Genomic DNA, 22,443 nt, shown 5'->3' on the forward strand with positions numbered 1-22,443 from the left:
ATAAATTCATCTAAAAGTCGCAGGGTATCTAATATATTTTACATCGGATATTTATCTCATCTTTGTAAGATATACATGACGAAAAAAAATAATCCGTTTACGTTGAATCAAAAGAAATAATAATAATAATAGTCAAAGGGACATTTTTTTTAAATTAAAACTTACTGCCAATAACCATGTGTAAATATTCGTTTTTAAGGTATGTATAGAATGAAATAGCACATACGTTTCACACTCTCCTGATGTATCATATAAGTCGAAAAAGACAATATCGCATAAGACTTTAAAAAAAATTACGAAAGAAAATCAATCATGCGTTCATTAGAAAAAAAAAAAGTAATCGTCTTGGAATTTCAAATTTCTGAAACTCGTACGATGGTGTCATTTGTACGAAATGTAGCGAAATTCGTATCAAGGATTCGTATCTACACGTCGTTACTTGGGAGTTTACTTGTTAGAGATGAAAACCAAGCTCGCATATAGTTGTGCAATGGAGAGCAATTTTCATCTGTTTCTTCTTTGTATTATTTTTACTATATTTTGAAATAATACATGCATTATATTATTACAATTACTTTTTTCAAATTCAGTAAAAAATAATTGTGAAATCCATCAAAACAAGGTTCAGATTATATTTACGATTATTATACGACCTGTATACCACGGTTTGCACGCGTGTAAACTACACGTTTTCAGTGAGCGCGTTTTCATTTTCTACAACTTCATAAACTGCAGAAATCGATCACACATCTTTACTTATCTTACAATTAGAACCTACAATACTTATACTTATGCCTATATGTATATAATACTATGTGTAAAAAGTTATTAAGCCTTGTGCTGCGGACGAGTAAATGGTCGGCATCCACAAGCTAATAAAATATAACATCGAGATTTGGAATGAATCTTCGTCTACTCTAATTATCGTGTAACTAGCATTTATGAAAGGTACATATATCCCTCGTTAGAATTTCCACCTTCTATCTCCTGAAATTGAATCCTTTTCGTCGGCTTTTCGTATCAACCAATAATTGAGCCTGTCGCTTCAAGATACTTCGCGTCGGCACCTCTTCTTCATCTTCGGAAGGCGGAGCTGGTGCCGCCGGTGTCGGGGCCGAAGGGAATGTTGGGAAAAATGGACGGTCATCTGTGTCCTTTATTTTTCTAACTGCCGATGGTTCGGTTGTAGAGGTTGTTTCCAACTGCAATTCAATTATTGGAGTTGACACATAGACGCAGAACATGTTACAATTGTTTTTGGCTGGAAAGTTAATTTCATATATAGGAACTTCAGGATATCATGTTTTTGGTACCGACATTTCGAGTCACATGACATACTTGATCCCCGCCAGCGACTCCCGTTACATGTTATGCGATGGACATGGTAACACAAGCCCAGTAATAGAATTAAGGTCATGTTCGATTATTTGATGTTTGGAGCCGGGAAGGTGTGTGGATGTGGACGACATGCGATGACATCGCATAATTGCTGACGTCATTATGACATGGAACGTTTGACACGCGGTATTGGATTGCTTTATAATATTGTCTGTCTTTGGTTTGGTGACATGGGTGCGACGCGAAGAGAGGAATGGAATGGAATCGGAACATGCTCGGTAATGTTGTGCGTCGAAGGGTGCTATAGTCCGTGATAATTAATTATGTATTGATGTGTTTGTGAAATGATATGGGGATATTGTGCAATGCGGATTTGATAAAGACCTAAACCAATCATCACATGTCAGTGATCATGCCCACAATGTTGACTATTACAGCGATATAGTCTGGGCGAACATGGAACCATTTCAAAGCTTTCTCCTCATATCATCATCATATTTTCAGTTTAAGCGCACCCCCGTGGTGATGCGTTGATATTTCCAACTTTCGCATTGCCAGATCTACTGCTGTATCACAATAAGCTAGTTTCCGATTTTCTTTATAAGCTAACGTCGCGTAATTTCCTGCGCTAGTGAGAGAGTTTTCTAGGTGTTCCGCCATCTATCGGCAAGCCGAAAACTACCGAAATGATGCTTTAAATCTACATAGTTAATGTGTAACAAATTGTGTGAAATATTTCGACACATCTTATTCGAAACTATAATCGTTCTATATACATTAGATCCAAAAATACCGTACGTATGGTAAGATTTTGGAATTTTTGGCAGTCTCAGAAACAAATTTCAATCAGGGGAACGTACGTTGTCCCGATGTGGACCTGATATTTTCAATCGTCGAACTTGGTCTCCGTCACGGTAAATTCTCGATCAGGAAAACGTACGTGGTTCTAATCAGAACCAGATACAATACCGTATCGAACATGAAATTTCGTAGCATCTCAGAAAATAAAATCGGGTCCTGAAAATGTCCCGATGAGGCTAGCCTTGTCGGGTATTACCCTAAATTTCGCTGATCAGGACGTGACGGGATGTCAGGCAAATTTCAATCATAGCAGGGTAGCGTTATCTTGAAAATGGCTATCATCAGCCTTTTTCATAGCAGCTAATTCGATTACTTTTTACCGGAATGAATCTTGAATCCATTTTTATGGAATGATAACTGCTGCATAACCTCGGACTTTACACATACGCGTACGTGTATGTAGATTGTATCGCATAAGTACGTTTATGTTGGTCCGTTACCTAATTTGCCTTACTTTATTTAAATAATAGTAATAAAAACCATTAAATGCAGCTGTCTAAATAGCTGTAAAACCACAAAGCTTACCTTTTCAGCAGTTATAGAATCCTCTGTGATCTCCGCATCGTCTTTTTCCACTGATCCTGCCAGCTCTATAGTCGCCCCCACCTTTTCCTGCAGAACTTCGAGCAACTTGAAAATCTCCTCGACGTTCCCGACTTTCTCTGGTATCGGCGTATCGCTGATATCCTGCCGATTGCAATTATGCAAAATCACTTGGTTTGAATATTTGATAATTACAACATCAATTTCAGAAACTCATGCACGATATAATCTAAGGGTTTTCAATTTTTCGTTCGCAGGTTATCCCTTATCATTTCATTACTTAATTTGTTCGTTTTTCTGCGAGCATGGTTCTCTCAATTTTTCACCTAGTCAATATCGGATGTTGAAGATGACTATGATTCTAAGGTGAAAATTTATCGATGTTCCTGAAATCTGTTTACGAAAGATGACTCCGATAATTATCGATGGGAGTTATAGATAAATGATAATAATTGTTGATTAAAGTATTCAAACTCCTCCGTCTGTCGTAGAAGAAATAATAATTTGATTATAAGCGCTCCTTTTTCCAACGTTTCTATCCCTGTAATTCTCACCTTTCCTGGGTGCAGTCCACATTAGCACCTCAACCCCGATCGAAAGCAAACATTACAAAGTAAACGATAGCTGTAGATATATATTGATTCTATTGGTTTTTCGCTTCGAAAACCAGACGCGCTAACTTATTTAGAATAAATTTAGAATATATCCTTCGTGGTTATATTACACACGTGACGACAATGAGTTAGGTTTGAGAGATCCTGCAACGGAAAATAACTAGTACCACAAATCACATGTAATTCTCGAAAATTGCTTACACAACAACAATTTAACTCATCTGTACACTCTGACTGATTGAAATTCTCTGAAAAAGAAAAAATAATAATAATAAAAGAGCTATAAACCGCATATTTTCACAGTCGGTTTCCACTGACTTCAAACTTTATGTGTTGATTGCTAAATTTTTGGTACAAGGAAAAAAAAAATCAACATACAATTTTTGTCTTGTTCAAATCAAAATTTTATGTGATGATTTTTCCTCTCTTAAGATAGGATTATAGAGCAAGCGATTAAGGTGGGAGTTGAGATTAAATAATTAACGTTACGAAACGTTCCTGCACACTCAACTACTTGAGCATAAATAGTGAAACTTTTGGATAGCAAATTCCTGCGCCGACGAAGTTTGAATAAGTTTGTTTCCGTGAATAACGAATGTTGATTTGCGCAAAGTACACGTACAGTGAACGGCACTTATTGTGGAACTTGACTTGGCTATAAAAAATAGTTAGAATAAAGCTGCAGCAAATGCTGAGAATAAGTATTTCATACGCATTCTGCAGTGCGGGTTCATTGTGCAAATGTTGAAAGCACCATTTATATTATACTCTGCAAAAAAAAAAGAAAAAGGAATGGGACAAGTATACTTAACACTTGTCTTCCAGTGAGTTTCGTCTCAGAGTGCAGGCGTTAATTAAAATCCTTTCTCTCATTCCCTCATACTATGGTATAAGATAATTATCATTATTTCCGTTGATTCGCCGGGGGGCATTTTCCCGGGATATATACTTTTCGTATTTCTGATCGTTCGATGGTAATCTACAGGTATACACCTATCACTGAATGAATCCCTCAACCATTTCTACCCCACGCGCCGCCACCGCTACAATTCAAGCCCGCACGATGGGCTTCGGTGTACAGGTCTGTTGTTTGAAGGTCTGTAATTAAAAGTATCCAAACTTTAGCTCGCAATCAACTTTGGGCTCAAATTAGAGGTTTTCGGTTTTGTTTTTCTTTTTTCTTTGTACCTGCGGGATGGCGACGCCATCGGTCAAGCCGATCGCATCGGCACAAAGTTCTTCATCTTGCGGCGGACGTAGCTGTGCAGCTCTTAGATTTTATTCTGCCCCCTCTACCCCCAAGCACGCCCACGCCTCATGGTTCTAGGTATAATACGTACGCTGCACATATCTATTTCTCTGACTTAAGATAAAGCGGTCGCAAACTCTCACGCAGAAGTTTATCTTTATAGAAAGCCCGCAAGTACATCGAGATGCGCGATAAATGTGATAATTCTTAAATTTCATGCATACGCCGAATCGACATATTTGATTTCGTATGCAGTACAAGAGTGTAGGTATAATGCCTGACACAAACGGGAAAAATGTTATATCTCTTGTAAGATTTTTGCGAATTACAGATTGCTTGCCTTATTTGGCGAAAGTTTAATCTTTTCACAACTTGCCCTATTAATTTCTTTGACAGCAAATCGGTAAAATGTTCGTTAGAGAATTGTTGAAACGGTTGAATTGATAAAGAAAATAATAGAAAACATGAAATGAACGGGATTGAAGATTTTGTTACCCTTAATCTGTCGCAAAAGTGCCATAATGTAGCGTTTACTTCTGTAAGAAGTTCCTTCACTCGTTTGTTATCGGCCAAAGCTTTTTCTTCGCGTTGAATCTGTTCCAAAATTTGTCGATTCAGGTTATCCAACTCCTCGGCATTCCTATGAAATAAAAAATAGTTATTCTCATTCTTTTCATTTCATATAGAGCTAACTTACTGCTCGGATTCCTTGGTTTCTGAAAACTTCTGCATCTCGATTGCCGCCATAAGTTGTTGTCTTGTTTTTTCCAAATTTATCTTTTCGTTTTCCGTGGCCATCCGCATTTTCTGGAGTTTATCCTTCGTCGCTTTCTGAGCTAGAAATCTGTTGAGGACATCTTCCGTTCTCGAAACCCCCGTGGCCTCTCGAAGCTTCGCGAAAGCCTCCTCTAGGTGCTGCGTACCTTCCTTAGAAGCCGATGGACTCGTGGTCGTCTGTTCATCGGATTCTCCTTCATCCCGTCGAATTGGACGACATGTGGGAAAAATCATTCTTTCCAGTCGTTCCAATTCCAATTTTCGATCTTCCACCCTCTGCCTGTGGTCGTCGTTACATACAAAACAGAGTATCATATGGTATCACCGAATATGGTATCACCGAGTGTCATTCTCGCACATTTCGATGACCCATCGATTTGGAATAAATATTTTCAACCCAACCTGTAATCTAGGATGACTCCATCACGCTGCTTCGAAGTGTTCATCGCTTCTACTTCCTGCTTCATCAGTGTACCTTTGGTAATATCACGCAGATGGATTGCTTCCTTTTTCACGTCCTGAAAAAATCCCGTAGCTGGCAATAAACGCGATACTTGGACTATACACAAAAAAAAGAAGCGTGCACAAGGGGAAAAATTTATCGAATCGGTATCAAAAGCTACAGTACTTTTTTTTCAAATATTATTTTAGTTTTAAAGGCTAATTGCTAATTGCTTGGGGGGCGCTGACCTGTAGTCGATTAATTTCCATTTTTTGTTCCTGAATATTATCTTCCAAGGTTCTTAAAGACGATGCGTAAAGAGCAGCGTCAGCTTTCAAACTGGATCGCACACCACGATATTTCTTCCTTACCGTGTCTGCTTCCATTTGCATTACGTGAATCCTCTGGAGTTGATTCTCTAGCTTTATGATTTTCTACATTACAGAGAATTTCAATGCGGTTAATACCGATTTATCCCTCGTACTCGCATCTCCGCATCGACCCCCACAGTACATGATCCATGCAACTTGTAATTCAGCGACTCGGTCTCCCTCAAACCGAATAATTACGATTCTCTATACCGTGGCATACATGAGCGGAAAAGTATAACCGTGGATAGTTCGCGTCACGAAGGTTAATACCAACAAAAAAAAATTACGTGAGAAAATTAGATAGCATAGTTGAAATATTTGACGAGCCGTATTTTTTTTTTTTTTTTTTCAATAGCATCATTTTTATTTTTCCTCTGCATGGATAGAAAGACGAGCTGCTGCAGAACGAATTGTCTGAATTCGAAGTATTTCAACTCATGGTAATCGATTTTCATATAAAACCTTTTTCAGCGGGTTCTCCAATTTTTTCTCCGACATTTTTTGAACGTCTCCACTCATGAGCTCCTCGTAATCCTGAAGAAGACCGGTCAACTTTTTTTGTTGCTGAAAATACAAGTAAAGGGTAACGATCCGGCGTTTGATTGAAAATTGAACGTGTCATTAAAATTCCCAATGATGTCCATCGGTACCTTGTCGCTTTCGTAGCGGACCAAATCCAGCTTCTTGCGAAGCCGGATTATATCTTCGTCCAGTCCTGATATGGAATCTTCCAAATTCTTTCGCTTCACGGAACTCAATACCTCCTGACCTCTCAAGAGTTCGCTGTCTGCCGCATTTTGATGCTTGAAAAAGGACAGTTATGGCGGCATTTCTCAGGACGATTTAGAAATTATTCAGAAAATTCGGATAATACTTGTGCAAGGTCCAAATTCAGAAATAATGACCCATTGCATAGCATTTATAATGTTTTCCTATAATGTTATCCTCGTTAGGCAATTGCTGTTCACTCGTTGGTTAAATTGTGAAAATAATCAGCACACACAGCGGTGTAGATTGTCGATGCTGACGAAGTGATGAAATTTTGAAAATAGTGTAACATAGAATGAAAACCTTCAGAAGGAGATATCTTATTTAGAATAGTTTTAAAAGAAACGTACGAAGGATCACGAGGTACGCTCATAATAGATAAACCTTTGGGACAAACCCTGTACTGACATTTTTAGCTTTGGCAAAGGTCAGTTGAAGCTCTTTGACTTCTTTCTTGAGCCTGCAGACCTTGTCGGCGTTCTCCTTCTTCTGGGCATCGCACTCCTCGAAGCAGGCCTTCCTCTGCCCCTCTAAATAAACAACGTTACACAGGTACGCCCCGCATTCACACAATGCCATGGTGCAGTGTAACGTCACAAAAGTGAGGGTAGATACAAGGTGGTTGTATGCACAGCTATAGATACTCGTATTATGGGAAATATATATATTTGTACGTGCAATAATTCACGAGCCGTCTTACGTTCGGAGTCATCTGACATCGGGGCGCATGTACACGTTCGAAACGGATGCAGGAAGGAAGCACCGATAGGAACGTCAAACAAGTATAAAGGAACAATCGAATCGAGACCACCGCGCGCTCATACTACAGCGGTGCAGAACGTCAGGTAGGTAGCCACGACCTGTCGCGCGACTAGAACGACCACTGTCTCGCCGAACGAAAACGTGTCTCGCGGATATATCGGGAGTCTTTTCATATATAGGATATGGCGGATACCATCGCAGCTGCAAGATATCCTCCCATTCCCTCGGCAATTGTTCTCCGCGAAGAAAATGTCTCATGATCGTAACTCCCTAAGCGCATACCTATCCTACTATTATACCACCACTATGCCATCGCTGCTGTTACCGATGTTGATGTTGATGCTGACGCTGCACCCTTCGAGTGCGCGCGCGGCAGTGCCTTTGAACTTCTGGTTCCACGGACACCACCTTCAAGTTCCACGTACGTCGTCTCAAGTGGTGTTCATCCGACCATTGAAACGAGGCGCACGATTTCAAATACAAAAAAAATGTCGCGAAACGCGTGCGTTATATGTACGCGTTTAAATTGCACGTGCGTAACTTCTGGCGTCCATACGCAAAGCGATGGAGCGAACTCGGTGATCGGCCCAGAGCGAGTAGCGCTATTTTATCGGAGCGACTGCTGAGGTGAGGTGACTCTTATGAGGTGATCAAATATTCGCAACCCCTGTGCGGTGAAGAAAGAGTACGATACGGTTGGCCGGTGTGGGCGATGCTTAAGTCCGAGGAATCCTCTGGACACGTGTATTGTGCGGTAAACGTATTATACCGGTATACATGTGAATTCGTAAAGCTGTACGGAAGGACGACCCTCTGACCCGAGGCTCTCGAGTTATGGTATCAAAGCACATAAATATGATCGTGGCGAGATGGCCGATAGCATCTGTCCGAGAAGCCAAGAGGGCGACAACTTATGAATATAATAATATTTGTGCCCCGTGGCTGTAGGTATAACTATTTCTTCGGGAATGTCACTCGCCGATAGATAAACACGGGGGCAAAAGCTCGCTGAATTTATCGTAAGTAACGTTCTGCAAATCGAAGCACGCGCTACGGAACACGTAATGGAAATCCCTGGAGTAGAGATTGCGCACGTATCGCTGGAAATTTATTACAAAATTTTGAACCATTTTGCACTGTGACTATTTTTTTTTTTTTCTTCTCAAATCGATTATATGCAGTTTTTGTTTCTTTGCGAACAATTACGGCAGGAGACCGTTTTCACCATGTATGCCGCTACCGCGGACGATGGCCGTATCAACAAGTGCGAGGAAGCCCTCGCACGCTACTTATACTTAGCCAAGGCACTAATTGCTCCCATTAACTCGAGTGATTCGCTATTCGATTTAACGACGCGTTAATTCCTCCGAGAGTTGTACTCACTCAAGCTGAGGCCTGGACTAAAGTGCAGTTCGTTGAAAACATCTTATATAACGATTCTGTGAACCTGATTCAATCACTCTTTGATATCATCTGCTGCTGCACCCAGTTCCATTTTACCCTTCTACGTACAGTATGACATATTTGGGCACAAAAACTTTTCGCAGTTTGACAATAAACATATTCTTCCCCTCCATCTTTTCCGTTGAGAATAATTACCGCCGTGAATCGACAATAATTGCGTTTTCTTATAATTTGCTCTTTGGTTTCTGTCGGGGGTAGTTTTAAACTAAAAATATTCAGAGTCCCAGACAAAGAATTATCGTCAAGTTAGATAAGCTAGCTCAAATGTCGAATGTCTAAAGAAGGGTGACAAAAAACAAAATGGAGAAAAGTGCGCTCCATTGCTGTAAAATGTATGTGTATGTATAATCGTGTTAAGTCTTTGACGCCTACTGTCGAACCCTAAAGTTTAGGACTTTCAGTTCGAAGGTTTATAACTAAAGAGAAAACAATGATAGAGCAGAAATTCAAAAAGGTCCGAAAGCTTGGAGTTATCTGCGTCTATTGACTCATTTCCAAATATCGAGAATGATCCCGTTGAAAAATTGTACAAATTTCGAAAAACATGGCGCCGCGGTGCACCGGAGTACAAAGAGGCGATCTTGGGAACGGTTCAGGCAAAACGGATCCACGTGGGCTGAAAATTTGCAGAAAAATATACTCTTTCTATTGCCTTGAACAAAAAATTTCTCATCTTGTTGAACTTTCGGTAATCATCATTAACATTTTAGGATATTATAGGCGTTCAGCGGGCGACCCAGCCGCTCCAGCGTCCCTGCAAGTTTCGAACGCCATCTGTGGTGTTACAGCGGAACTTCACTATATTGTACCGACGCGCGGCGTGGGGAGATGTGAGGAATGCAGCGACGCCGCAGCAGCTGGGTCGCCCACAGAATTTTCAGCCCACGTAGATCCGTTTTGCCTAAACCGTTCCCGAGATCGGCTCTTTGTATTTCGGTGCACCGTCTCGCTAGGATTTTTGAAATCCTTGAAATTTCCTAACGGGATCCTTTTGAGAAATCTTTGAGGAACATTTTCGAATTGATCAAAATTTTTCTAATGCTTTTCTAACGAATGGTGACGCTCCAAAGTTAACCTACTACAGTTAACTCCGAAAAACCACGTTCTTCGACCTTTCGATGGTCATAACTGCCGGTGTGTTTTTTTCTCGGAATTCGAAAAGGAGTCATCTGACGCAGAATACTTTAAACTCTTGAACCTCTTTTGAATTTTTGCTCGATCATTTTTTTCTTTGCACTTATAAACCTCCACACCGAGGGTTCTAAACTTTACGGCCCGATAGTAGGTATATAGCTTACCGGACAGTTGAATCTTCTTCTTGATCTCGATAATCTTTTTGTTGAGAGCATTGAGCCTGCTTTCTTTCGCCGATTGTACCAGGGGGTCCGACATAACTTCGACACAGAGAACTGACTACATTCGAGTTTTTATAACTCGCAGGAGTTCGAGTCGTGAATTATCGAGTTAACAAGATATCCTTCGTTGTCTAGGAGACGACGGCAGGGTCAACCGGGTAAGGTATACAGCCGCAGCAGCTACTTATGTTCGGGAACAATTAATCTTCCTTAATTGCCGAGAACGCGTCGTTACAAGCGATACGCACCATGAGGATGTATCGAATTATCATCATCATTTTTGTTATCCTACATACGTGTAGCCATGGACATTCTTTATCCATAGAATCGCGCTGTAGAAGAAAATATTCCTTATCGAACACCAACACCTCGGAAAAGACACTTTATTACCGAGGTCAACGATGTCTTCCTCCAGAATTCGAATCGCCGTTAATTTGAAAACGATTAAAGATTCAGACGCCAACCATATACTTACATTTCGAATCGGAATTGTCAAAAATGTCGACAGGATTTACTTAGCGATTATGCTCGTATGAGAACATCTGGAATTTCCGGAATTTTTTCACAGATTCTAAGTCCAGGAATCGGTTCCGATGCTAGTGGTAATGTTCTTCGAGACAATTGAATTCTTATATACCTACATTTGGCCCATGCATGAGGGTGCATTGTTCACCCAAACAGAATCGACTATCGATCGGAAAGGAGATCCTCGAGCATTTTTCTTCAACACCGCAGGCTGCAAGCAACGACTGCTGTGAATCAGGCTATATTGCAGTGCGATTTGACGGTTTCACTTCGCATATCAGATATACGACAGTAAGTGGATGATTGGATGATGCGAGTAAAATCAAGTGATCACGATTATCTTATGTTCGTCCTTAAAAATCGTCATCGAAACACATATTGCTTGAATATGAGTACAAAACAAGCGAATGGTTTTTCATTGAAGTATATATGATCATCACCATCTTTTTCTCCGACAATGAATAACATACAGAAGTAAAATGAAAAACAAAAGGATATCACGAAGAAGACTAGCATTTAAGTCGTTGTATATTTCCACAAGACTTCATATCACCCCATGTAACGTACCCCTAACCGTGGCAAGTGTTTTTTTTATCCACCTCATTTTTTGTTCTCTACAGAACACAGATCGTTGTATCGAAACGTGGCGAAGGACGAAGCGATAAAAAGCGTCGAGTGTGCCATGTGCGTACGAACACAAAATCACCCGTGTACATAAGCCACCCATACGCAACTCGTATAGGTGGGACCCTAACGGCAGCCCCCCATGAAAATGGTAAGCTGTGGCTCTCTTCCTTTGGAACCACGTTTAGAACGGAACGAATACATGAAACGTAAGCATGAGAAGTATACGTGTGTAAACGTATACGTATAGCCGCAAAGGACGCATTCAACCCCTCGGCGCAGGCGATTAGACGGGATTGGCAGATGGCCATGGGTTGTAGTGAGTCGGACGGGTGGATGCCATAGACTTATTGGTGGATGCAGCAGGATGCGACGGTAGTCAATGGTGATGGCGTCGGCCATTTCGGCTCTCGTCTTTGGCGTATGAATACAGGAACGAAGTTCCACCAACCTGAAGCGTGGTAGTATCAGTAAAATGGTCTTCTGGGCTGCGCGCGCCGCTTAGGGACTACTTTCAGCGCATCCAGTGAACAATAGAATCCAGACGAGTTTGAGACGCGGTCATGTTCGTATATGGAACTGTGTGGTTGTTTTTGTTTTTGTTTTCATTTTTTTTCATTTGTTCGTTCGATTGTTTCACTATCATCGCGTAATGTAAACACTTACGAAGTACCCCAGTGACGAGACATTCATCATAGATTTGGAGAAAAGAATTAAAAGAAATCCAACATAAAGTTACAATAATTATTTAAAATGTGGGTTATCAAATAACGGATTATCCATCAGGTTTATAGTGTACAAGTGAGAGTGATCAATCTAATGTGTGTGCCCTCTGTGTGGATAAATTTTCTGCAACATGTTGTGGCGAAATTTGGATTACACATTGACAATCGTCAAGCTAGTGCTCTTCGTCGCTAGCCTGCCTTCGGTTTACGGTAAGTTGTTTTATTCATAAATTCCAGAAACAAACGAAAATGGATCTCCCCGCCTCCCGAAATTCAAGTATTCATTTATCGGTTCACCCGGAGTAATTTCGTTCGTATAAACCACGCTGGCGGATTTCTGCTGTTGCTGCTAGGCAACAGGTCAAAAAACGCGTTGCGCCGGCGCGTTGTTTTCAAATAATTAATCGAATTTACCACTTCGGCCGCGATGCTCGATTGTCGAAGAAACATTTGAAGCGAGACGCTCTATAGGATTCAAAACAAAAAGGAATCGTTCTCTCAGGTTTTGGACTTTACAGCGGCCCCAAATTCGCCGGACGGCTTCTTTCGACATTAGCATTTCAGGGCGCGTCGGACATTTGCCGCTGCCCGTAGCAACTACTACCAGTCCCAAAAATACAGGCCTCTTAAAATTGATTCGTTAAATGCTGGGACACGTATTTCTTCAATTTGTTCCGCGACGCGATGTTGCGTCGCTGGCTCTCAATGGTCGATGTTTTAACTGCAACACGTTTCAACGTTGAGAATATTTTCCATGCACAACGCTCAGCTCATCCCGCTCTAAAGTCAGAAGCCTTATTCATATTTTTCCTTGTACACCGTGTTTCGCATCCCGATTCGGACATTCATCTACCTTCTCTTTCTCACAAAGTAAGACTTCCTTCATTCAAACTTACTCCGAACGGCTGATCCCGAGTTCTTATTACTCATGTGAATATAACATGATAGTCACGTGGTTCGTTCGACGGTGCTCAACGTGGATCCATATTAAGTTCAAGAAAAGCTCGCGTCTTTGTCCTTCGGGGTTGGGAATCGCTGAGAGACAGGTGTTCAACCCCACTTTCCAGGAAATGAATCTTTTTCATTCTTTTTTCTTCTTTTTCATTTTTCATTTTATTACTATTTTTATTATTATTATTATTATCATTATTATTTACACGCATGTGCCTTTTGAAGATCAGTATTAAGAATAATACACTTTATCGCATCCGCAATGCAGTTCGACGGTTATTTCGATTCGGTGCGTCTACGGCATCTGGAGTTCGCCGCGTAGCTATACGTGTGCTAAACTGGTGCAAAATCAGATGAAATATATCGACAATGCATCTCAAAATCAAAAAGAATATCAAAAACGGGTGATTTTTTTCGGAAAAACTTTACTCTTTGCTCTTTGAATTGGTGTAATTGTTACGATAACGGAGCATAGTTTCGGAACAATTCCAGGTCAATGTTTTTCACGAGAACGACGGATAGTACATTGAAAGATTTCAACGCCTGGATAGGAAGGCACGGTTCCCCGACCGAATCACAGCGGCGCGGGCATCGCGTGAACTTATTAATTAGTTTATTATTTGCGATCCTGGTCCAATACGCAGGCAGACTCACAGCAGACGATTCGATCGATCGGTCACGTACCTATACGAAGTAAATTTATATGGCCTGCAAAATTGACCAAGTACAACACCTACGGTTATATGTTGCCTCTCTGAGAATTCCACAGTCCAAATAATTCTTATCAGAGCTCGTCTGCCGCCCATAGTCCTTTGCAGTTCACATATTATACAGCGCATGGATATAATAAGGTTTACATATACAAGACTTGTGAGTCACTGTTTACTTGGATATAATATATACGGAGTTTGTAGAAGGGTGTTCCTGCTGAACGTACTCTATCTGCGTACAGCGAGGAGGACTCTTTTCAGATGTGTCGGAGTATCCGAACAACTACGGCGCTATGTTCTCAGGCTTTCTCTTCTCTCCTCAGAGAGTAGTAGGTACATACGTACGTCTTATATACGTATACTTATATAGCTACGTACGTACATACCTACCGATCTCCAGACTCCCGGAGCTCTTGATGCCTCGCGTCTCGGTTCGCGTGGCTTCTTGTGCATGCGATAAGCATGCTGGTATTATATGTATATTACTTATGTACCGCACACGTATACATATATATAGTGCGATGTAACAAGACGGTAATAACGTCATTCATACAATAAATTTGAGAATACAATTTTCACGCCATCCATTTACCGAATTAATTGAAACGATTATGCATGCACATATCTATGTGCCCTCACCTGAGAAAACAAGGAGGGTAGGCTCGAGGATCCGTCTCCCGGCGATGATCACTTTTTTTCCGGTTTATAATCTCTATTACGCTGTTGTTGCCAGCTGGTTTTGTGCCACCAACGTGGTTATGCATAGATGCAGATTACAGAGATTGCTCACGATGAGACGACGCGACACAGGGATTCTTGTACGTCACAACTTGTATCTTCGCAGATAATATACGAGTACGTAACACAAGTTCATAACGAACGGAAAAATTTATACATATTTTACGTTTTCATCGGATGATTTTTCTTACGCATATTTTCTCATGCATATTTTCTTATGCATATTTCATCAAAAGTAACAGCAGCAACAACAATACCAATCAATATTAACGATAATCTCAACCCACTGGACCAAATCTAATCCTCGAACATCGTAGATGTTCATTTTTCTTGACTCGGAGATCACATCGGATCTTCCGCGGCTTGGAAAAATTTTTTCCATCGACAAGAGTCTGCAGTTGGGTGTAGTCGTTTTATCGGTACAATTTCTCCGCACGTACCTATACTATCGTATCTCGCCAATTTTTATTGCAAAAATAGTCGAAAGAGGAAGAAATCCAAGCAAAGAAGATAGGAATGCGGTCCGTATATAATCAGGCGGCATCTTTCAACTAAAAGAGCTTCGTCGGGTCCCTCGACCCCAGATTGACCGAGTGGGTATTAAAGCCATCCGTACGTATAACCTCGGAACGCATACGCTTCTATAGAACACACTATATCTCCCGCTGCACACGAGCACGCAGGCGCATAGAATACGTACAGCGTATAGTTTTCGTATGCACCCGTGCAGCATTTGCATCCGTCTTCGCTTTTCTCTTCTGACGCGCGTCCCGTGCAACTCCAGTTCTCGGGGTCCGGCGCGTCCTCCGCGGGCATCGCATCGGTGGGCAGGTATATAAAAGTGCGTAATTAAGGAGTTCGCTACCCGTTCCTCGGTTTGTCCGTCTGTCCATCCTGTCCCTCGCCCGTCCCGACGTTCTCGTCGTCGGTCGCGATGCTACCCGGAGTAGTTTCGCCCACGGATCTTCTTCTTCTTCGTCCTCTCGCTTCTGAAAGGTCTCTTCCTCGGCATCTATATCGCGGGGGAATCGAGGATTGTGCCGTCAGTCAGACGCGAGACAGCTTCGCTTTCCGGAGCCTCGCTGGGACCGGTAGGTTGTTGCGCCGTGGTACGAACGGATCTATCTTGACTATGGCGGAATACTAAAGTCCATCGGCTAAACTAGCAAAGATGCAAATACCCCTTTGCGGGTCTCTGTTGAGTAAAAAAAAAAAGGAGAAGAAAAAGAAATTGAGAATCGAATCCCATCGCGTAGGTTAACGCGGTGCTCCGTATGGGTAGAATGTTGATTATTTGTTAGCGTGCTGCCGCTGTATACCCATCCCGTGTGCTGGATATCCCGTCTTATCCTATTCCATCGTACATTCATATATATATATATGTATATATACCCGGTTATCCTTCCGACGTTTGGGGAAAATAAAATACAGCTGATAGCAGCGCGCGTGGATATGCAGATCTTCAAGTTTCGATAGCATAGTATACAGGTAGATGTATAGGGTATGGATTTTTACGTTTCGAAAGATCTTGATCCTATACCGATATAAATCCGCTTTGACAGAATCGATCTTTAACGTAAGTCGGTACGTATTTTTTATTCTTTCAAAGAATTCCCCCCTTCATCAATTCTTTATGGCTCGTTTAACTCTTGATCTTCCAATCTTATCGACGATGTTCGATAATCGATGTAACTTCTCTTTTTTTCTCTTGAATGGAACTAAGATGCGAAGTTACACATTTGCTCCTTGGGATGTGTATAATCTATGTACCTACCGTCTGTCCCAGCGTTTATAGCGCAGTACGTCTGGTTGCCTACCATCGAGCGCCAGGTTTACGCTTATTGGTCAGTCAAACTGATAATGGCGCCTATAGGGGAGGTGGCGCCTGACGACAGGCAACCTGACGTACTGCGGTATAAATGCTGGGACACACGGTGTGTATACTTGTTTTAATGGAAATGCGTGTAATCACTTTTGAATATGATAACGTATCAATGGCGGAAATCGACTACAAGTCTACATTAGCATTTTCACCGGTTTAGAGTAAATGAAATTCATGCACTTGACGTACTTCTTTTATTTATCGACCGATCGATTGATTCATCAGTCGCGATCACGAATTCGATAACCGATCATAATTTGAATCTAGTTTCAATGAGAGATCGGTAAAAAAAAAAAAAAAACGAATTGACCGCGGGTAGTACATCGTGTTTTCCTCGTAGGAAGCTGCAGAGGTGTGCGTCAAATGAATGATCATTTTTCCGTTGAACGAGCGTGTAAAATGTTAAACGAGGTAACTATCCGTATCAGCTGTATAAAGCATAAGGTTCAACAAGTTATACCGCTAGGTATAGGCTTTTGCTTCGGCGTTCAGCTACGAGCTCCACTGAGCGCGAAATAGTAATTAAGTCGTTATAGGTATGTACGGCATAAATATTCCGTACACATAAGGTATGATACATAAAATAGCGAATATACTCCACAAAGCTTTATCGAACTACGACATAGTTTTGCATCGTCGATTTCCTTCTCGCGCCACGCAATTTAAATGCGTACGTATCGTGGTGACGTCCTTTTTTTTTCATTCATTCGTCGAGATTTCACCATTTTTTTCTACTTCTCATCATCTCTTTTATTTCAACGCATGTCTGCAGCTGCAGTCAATTAAAATTAGCAAATAAAAGTCATGTTATTCTTCAATTACATTCCAACGCACTTATTCATCCGCAGCTGCGATATCGTTACGGTGAATTCCAACTAATTTTGGGTTCCTAATAATTTGCGAACGTCACAGCTATGCGTCAGATCATCGATGGAACGAAAGAAAAATATTCTCTCATGCAATGTAGAGCATTAGTTTTGCCCGGATCATTACCCGATGTTATTTGACCAGAGCACACCTATCTACATTTATGGAATATGCTGTTGAGTTTATGGGAACAAAGCCGACCGACGAAGAAGAGGGAAAATGTGAACGAGAGAAAGAGAAAGGGAGTGCAGCGCAACTGGACATTGACAGGTCCTGTCTGTCCGTATACGTTGTGCACGGCGGGGTGCATATTGAAATATAATCAATTGATTGGCCCTTGTATTAAGATTAACCCTGACGACCCGTACGACGTGTGTATGTACTCTGTACGCACCTACACGTGTGTACGTTTTAACACGTTATTGCTGCGGCGAACGTTGTACCATAGGTAACGCTGCGCTGCATTTCTTTTTCAAAAAGTTGATTCCTCTCCGTTAAATAGGTATAATTACCTACTGGTGCGCAAGTGGAATTATGCAAATATTCATATCGGCGAAACGCCTCGTGCTGCACCGAATTTGAAATCATTGGTGTGAACATTTCTCCCCACTTTGAACGAATAAATGAATAGAGTAGCTTTTACCGTGTCCACACAGGTATGTTATTGTCACACATGCGTGCAGACGATGCGCGTGCAGATTCTTTCATATCATCATTCTCGGCAGCGAAGCGATCAGTGGGAGGGGTGTGGAGAAATGAAAGGAATTATATCGGAGGCGGTGGAGATTACGTGTGTCCAAGTTCCGTCTTTTGGATTCTAGGTGTTCGACGGTGCGAGTAGCGCGTTGGAGCGTGCACTCTGCAATTTAATCGAACGTTATACTTTTGCTATAGTTCTTATCCCCTGTAATAGGTAAAGTGCTCAATACGCGATTGGTCTTCGCTGAAGGATTTTCCGACCGCGTTTTTAGTGATGTCGTTGAGTCAAACCATAAGTTCGTAATAAATTCACGTATGGTATGTACACGTTGTAGGTACGTACCTACTGAGACGACGACACGTAGTAAGGACGTAGGGTACCTAGCCATACGCACGAATAGATTAATATAATCCGAATACGAATACGTCGCGCGGTGCCGCACATTTTTCATCTTCCATTCTCCGTTCCCCTTTGCATCTGTAGGCGGATGTGTCCTCAGCTGTGGGTGTGCGTTTGCGACGCCCGCGTAGGTTTACGGGTAATTTATAATGTAGTGTACCGCGCACACGTCGTACGAAGTGGCCGAAAAAAGATCGTACCTTGAAAGTGAATGTAGAAAATGAAAAATGAAAGCGAATCGGAAATCCTACCGACCGAAAAGGCGCGTATGGCTCACACTTTTTCTCAACTTTTAATAAATTTCCACACAAAAGTAATAGAGGAAATAAAACACTCGGAACCCCATCACTCCGAGTCGCGGACGAGAAATGCATAGTTCTCAACAATTTCAACCGATCGCCCATCTCTTCCTCCTAATTTTTCTTTCCGATGGCATTTTCGAAAAGAGACCAAAAAATGAAGAAACTAGATCGTAGTGTTTGGCTCGGGGTTCAGAAATGTCGACACCTCGCACAAAGTTTTCTTGTCACGTGATCTTTTTGAAAATGAAAAATGTGAATGCACGTGTGTGACATGAATGTGCCACACGAACAGTATGGCAGTCTATCGAAAGAAGAGCAAATTTATTCCTCGTTGAATTAATCGTTCAACGACCCCCGAGATATATTATTACACGACCCTGCGGCTGAGTGTATGCATCATTATGAGAAATATATCGTATAGGTAGAATACTTATGGATATGCAAGCACACGTACATGACCGGGAGTCGCTCGGGAGCTTCGATTCAGTCGTGGAATAGCACGGGGCCAATTAGCCATCGTGCTCGTAAAAACAGAAGTGCAAGAGAGAAGGATGCGGCGAGATGAGGACGAGGATGAGGATCGGGATGAGTCATTGTCCTTCTGCTGGGATGACCTTCTGTTCCTCAATCTTTCGTCGCTCCCGCCGCCTGCACCACTACTGTTGTCTACCGAACGCCTTCTTCTCTCCTCTTCCCTTTTTCCCTCTTTCTCGAAGTACTCGCCACAGCGTTGAATCTGAACTACAACCTCTGCACGCCTTCGTGCAGTTTTACCGTTATATCTCATTCGACTCAATTAGAAAAGACGATTGAGAGGTTTTTTTTCTCTCGACTCAGCTGTACCAATTGTAAGACTTGAAGAATGCGAAAAATGTCTTGCTAATTCGCATACCGATATACCGAGCTAAGATTTGACATTCACGATGCAGATCGTTTCGTAAAAATTAAACCGGACTGTTAGTTCTCTGTGCTCTATGGATTATCGTGTACGATACGTAGCTCGTATCCTTTGTGCTGTTATCGATTGCCAGGTGCGTGGCACCTTTTGACGGTTCCCTCTTATGAACCGTCACGGACTGTATAGAAATGCAGTATAGATATGCGACGGAGGAAAAAATAAGGGTTCCAATAACAATGGGCGGTCTAACTTGAACGTTTTAAAATGTATCGCATTCCGTTTCCATGCCAAGTTCAGCGAACAGCGGATTTCTCTGCGGGGTTATTTGCATGAAATTGATTTGATACGATGATGTACCGATTTTACATTCAAATGATATGAAATATCGTGCGTGTGACAAATGCCGTGATTGGGTGCGTTCACCTCTTGAGCATCTAAAACTTGTTCGCGCCGTGGCGATAGAAATCGATAAGGTTTTATATTTTTTTTCCTTTTTCATTCTCCTCAAAATTGATACAAATTCGTGTCGAGATTCAGAGAAATCATTGGAACCAAGAAGATGATGAAAATTTATCCTGCTTTTCATAGAATAAAAGGAGTTTGCTGGGATTCGTTGGTACGCCGACATTAATTCATTCACATTTCAAATGAAATGGCTGTTTTTTCGGCCCACCACCTCGTATTTCTCAGAGTCCCAAGCTGTTGTAAGATGTATCTAATTTATGAACGACGTTTTTCATGTCCGAATAAAAAATAAGTAATTAATGGCGAGTTTTTTTATTAGTTCTTTGATTTACCTATTCTTTGCTACTTGCAACACTGTCATCCTCCATTATCGCTATGCAGTTTGCACTCATGTCACGTGTGTCGTACGGTTTGTCTGCAGGACGCATAATTTCAGATAACCTACTATATGTTGCGTAGCAGGTGCGATTGATAGGAATCTATACGAATTCGACATTCAAGGTCGAAGGTTTTTTACTCGTACACTGTTCAAAATTTTTTTCCTATTATTTTTGTAATTTAAGTATAAAATCAAAAAATGACATGCTCTTCTTTTGACTTGAAATTGAAGTTGAGTAGCCAGCAGCCTAGCGTTTTGTTGTGAGACGTCACCTTCGGGGCTGAGCAGAGGTGACGCCCCACAACAAACCGCGCGCCCGTGGCTACCTGACTCCAGCTAAGCTCGGACTCCCTCGTAGACCGAAACATTCAAATATTTCGGCCCATTCATGCATTGCGACGAATCCAAGTGGGTCTACGACTAAAACCAATCGGTATGTCTTAATTTTTCTGCTCCCAACAGCGAATAATTGATTGTTACTCGGTCGATTGCATAGGTAGATGATTTTGACTTTCAGATTTAGATTCCTAAGCTGATTATATGTGAGATTACCCTTCAGAAGCCAAAAAAAAAATCGATTTTTGGGACAAAAGTAAAGTAGTTCAAAAATTGATTGTATTACACTTTTCTGACGTATTTTGACCTCAGGAATCCGAATCTGGAAGAAAAATTGATCTATCTCTAAAATTGACCGAGTTATCGCCAATTTTCAACTTTTTAGGGTCAAAAATAAAAAATTGATGTTTTAGTCTATATTGATGTAATTTGAGTTCAGGAATCCGAATCCGAAAGAAAAATTAATCTATCTTCAAAAATGACCGAGTTATCTCAATTTTTTCGCATTTTTTGGCATAAATTTGAGGATATCTCGAAGGGAAAAAATCGTAGCTCAATTTGGACAACGGATTCGTGTTCCTGAGGTCAAAATACGTAAGAAAAGTGCCATACGATCAATTTTAAAAAATAAAAAATTTTGGCCAAAATTTGAGATTTTTCCAAGGGGTACCCCTTACGATTTTTTCAAATTTTGACCAAAATTTTTTATTTTTTGAAATTGATCGTATGGCACTTTTCTTACGTATTTTGACCTCAGGAACACGAATCCGTTGTCCAAATTGAGCTACAATTTTTTCCCTTCGAGATATCCTTAAATTTGTACCAAAAAATGCGAAAAAATGAGGATAACTCGGTCATTTTTTAAGATAGATCAATTTTTCTTTCGGATTCGGATTCCTGAGCTCAATTTACATCAAGATAGACTAAAAAATCAATTTTTTATTTTTGATCCGAAAATGCTGAAAATTGGCGATAACTCGGTCAATTTTAGAGATAGATCAATTTTTCTTCCAGATTCGTATTCCTGAGATCAAAATACGTAAGAAAAGCATATTAAACCCAATTAAAAACATGATTTGTTTTTTGCTCAAAAATCAAATTTGTTTTTGGTTCTTCGAGAGTAATCTCACATATAATCAGCTCAGGAATCCAAATCTAAGAGCCAAAATCATATACTCATGCAATCGATCGAGCAATCATTAGGTGGAAAAAATTTTATTGCTGGAAGTACCTACCCCACTTGATTAATTATTTATTCAAAGAACGAGCGGGCTACCTCAAAATATAAAAAAAAATATTTTTCCAACCGATCCTAATGTATATCCGATCAAGAGTTATCGTTGAGACACCTGTCGTTTTCTTTTTAATTGCACAATTGTAAATTCATCTTTCATTTCG

General features: G+C 41.0%; 2 protein-coding genes across 3 annotated transcripts in view; one reads left to right on the plus strand and one right to left on the minus strand.

Moving 5' to 3' along the window:
• Window positions 1-877: 877 nt before the first annotated feature.
• Window positions 878-10,804, minus strand: LOC105694069 (outer dynein arm-docking complex subunit 3). The gene is made up of 10 exons (XM_025746930.2): window positions 10,488-10,804; window positions 7,372-7,493; window positions 6,846-6,998; window positions 6,658-6,759; window positions 6,073-6,258; window positions 5,785-5,900; window positions 5,303-5,662; window positions 5,101-5,245; window positions 2,725-2,886; window positions 878-1,202 (listed from the first exon to the last, which is right to left on the minus strand). The coding sequence occupies exons 1-10, from the start codon at window positions 10,579-10,581 to the stop codon at window positions 981-983; spliced, it is 1,662 nt and encodes a 553-aa protein (XP_025602715.2). The 5' UTR covers window positions 10,582-10,804; the 3' UTR covers window positions 878-980.
• Window positions 10,805-12,222: 1,418 nt separating this feature from the next.
• LOC105684218 (neurogenic locus Notch protein) overlaps window positions 12,223-22,443 on the plus strand; it is a 166,468-nt gene continuing 156,247 nt past the window's right edge. For both annotated transcript variants that reach the window (XM_048650944.1, XM_012397407.3), the window contains exon 1: window positions 12,223-12,628. In XM_048650944.1, coding sequence (XP_048506901.1) covers window positions 12,550-12,628 — 79 coding nt within the window. In that variant the 5' untranslated portion in view covers window positions 12,223-12,549. The remainder of the gene's footprint in view (window positions 12,629-22,443) is intronic.

This window comes from Athalia rosae, chromosome 2, assembly GCF_917208135.1.
Source record: "Athalia rosae chromosome 2, iyAthRosa1.1, whole genome shotgun sequence".
Lineage (NCBI taxonomy): Eukaryota > Metazoa > Arthropoda > Insecta > Hymenoptera > Athaliidae > Athalia > Athalia rosae.

What these genes read in the sequence shown, in the direction of transcription:
- LOC105694069 (XM_025746930.2), bottom strand. Translation starts at nt 10,581, where the DNA reads ATGTCGGACCCCCTGGTACAATCGGCGAAAGAAAGCAGGCTCAATGCT. An exon ending in TGGAGAACCCGCTGAAAAAG is followed by an intron (nt 6,259 to 6,657) that starts GTTTTATATGAA and finishes TCTGTAATGTAG; the next exon opens with AAAATCATAAAGCTAGAGAA. An exon ending in GAAACCAAGGAATCCGAGCA is followed by an intron (nt 5,246 to 5,302) that starts GTAAGTTAGCTC and finishes TTTATTTCATAG; the next exon opens with GAATGCCGAGGAGTTGGATA.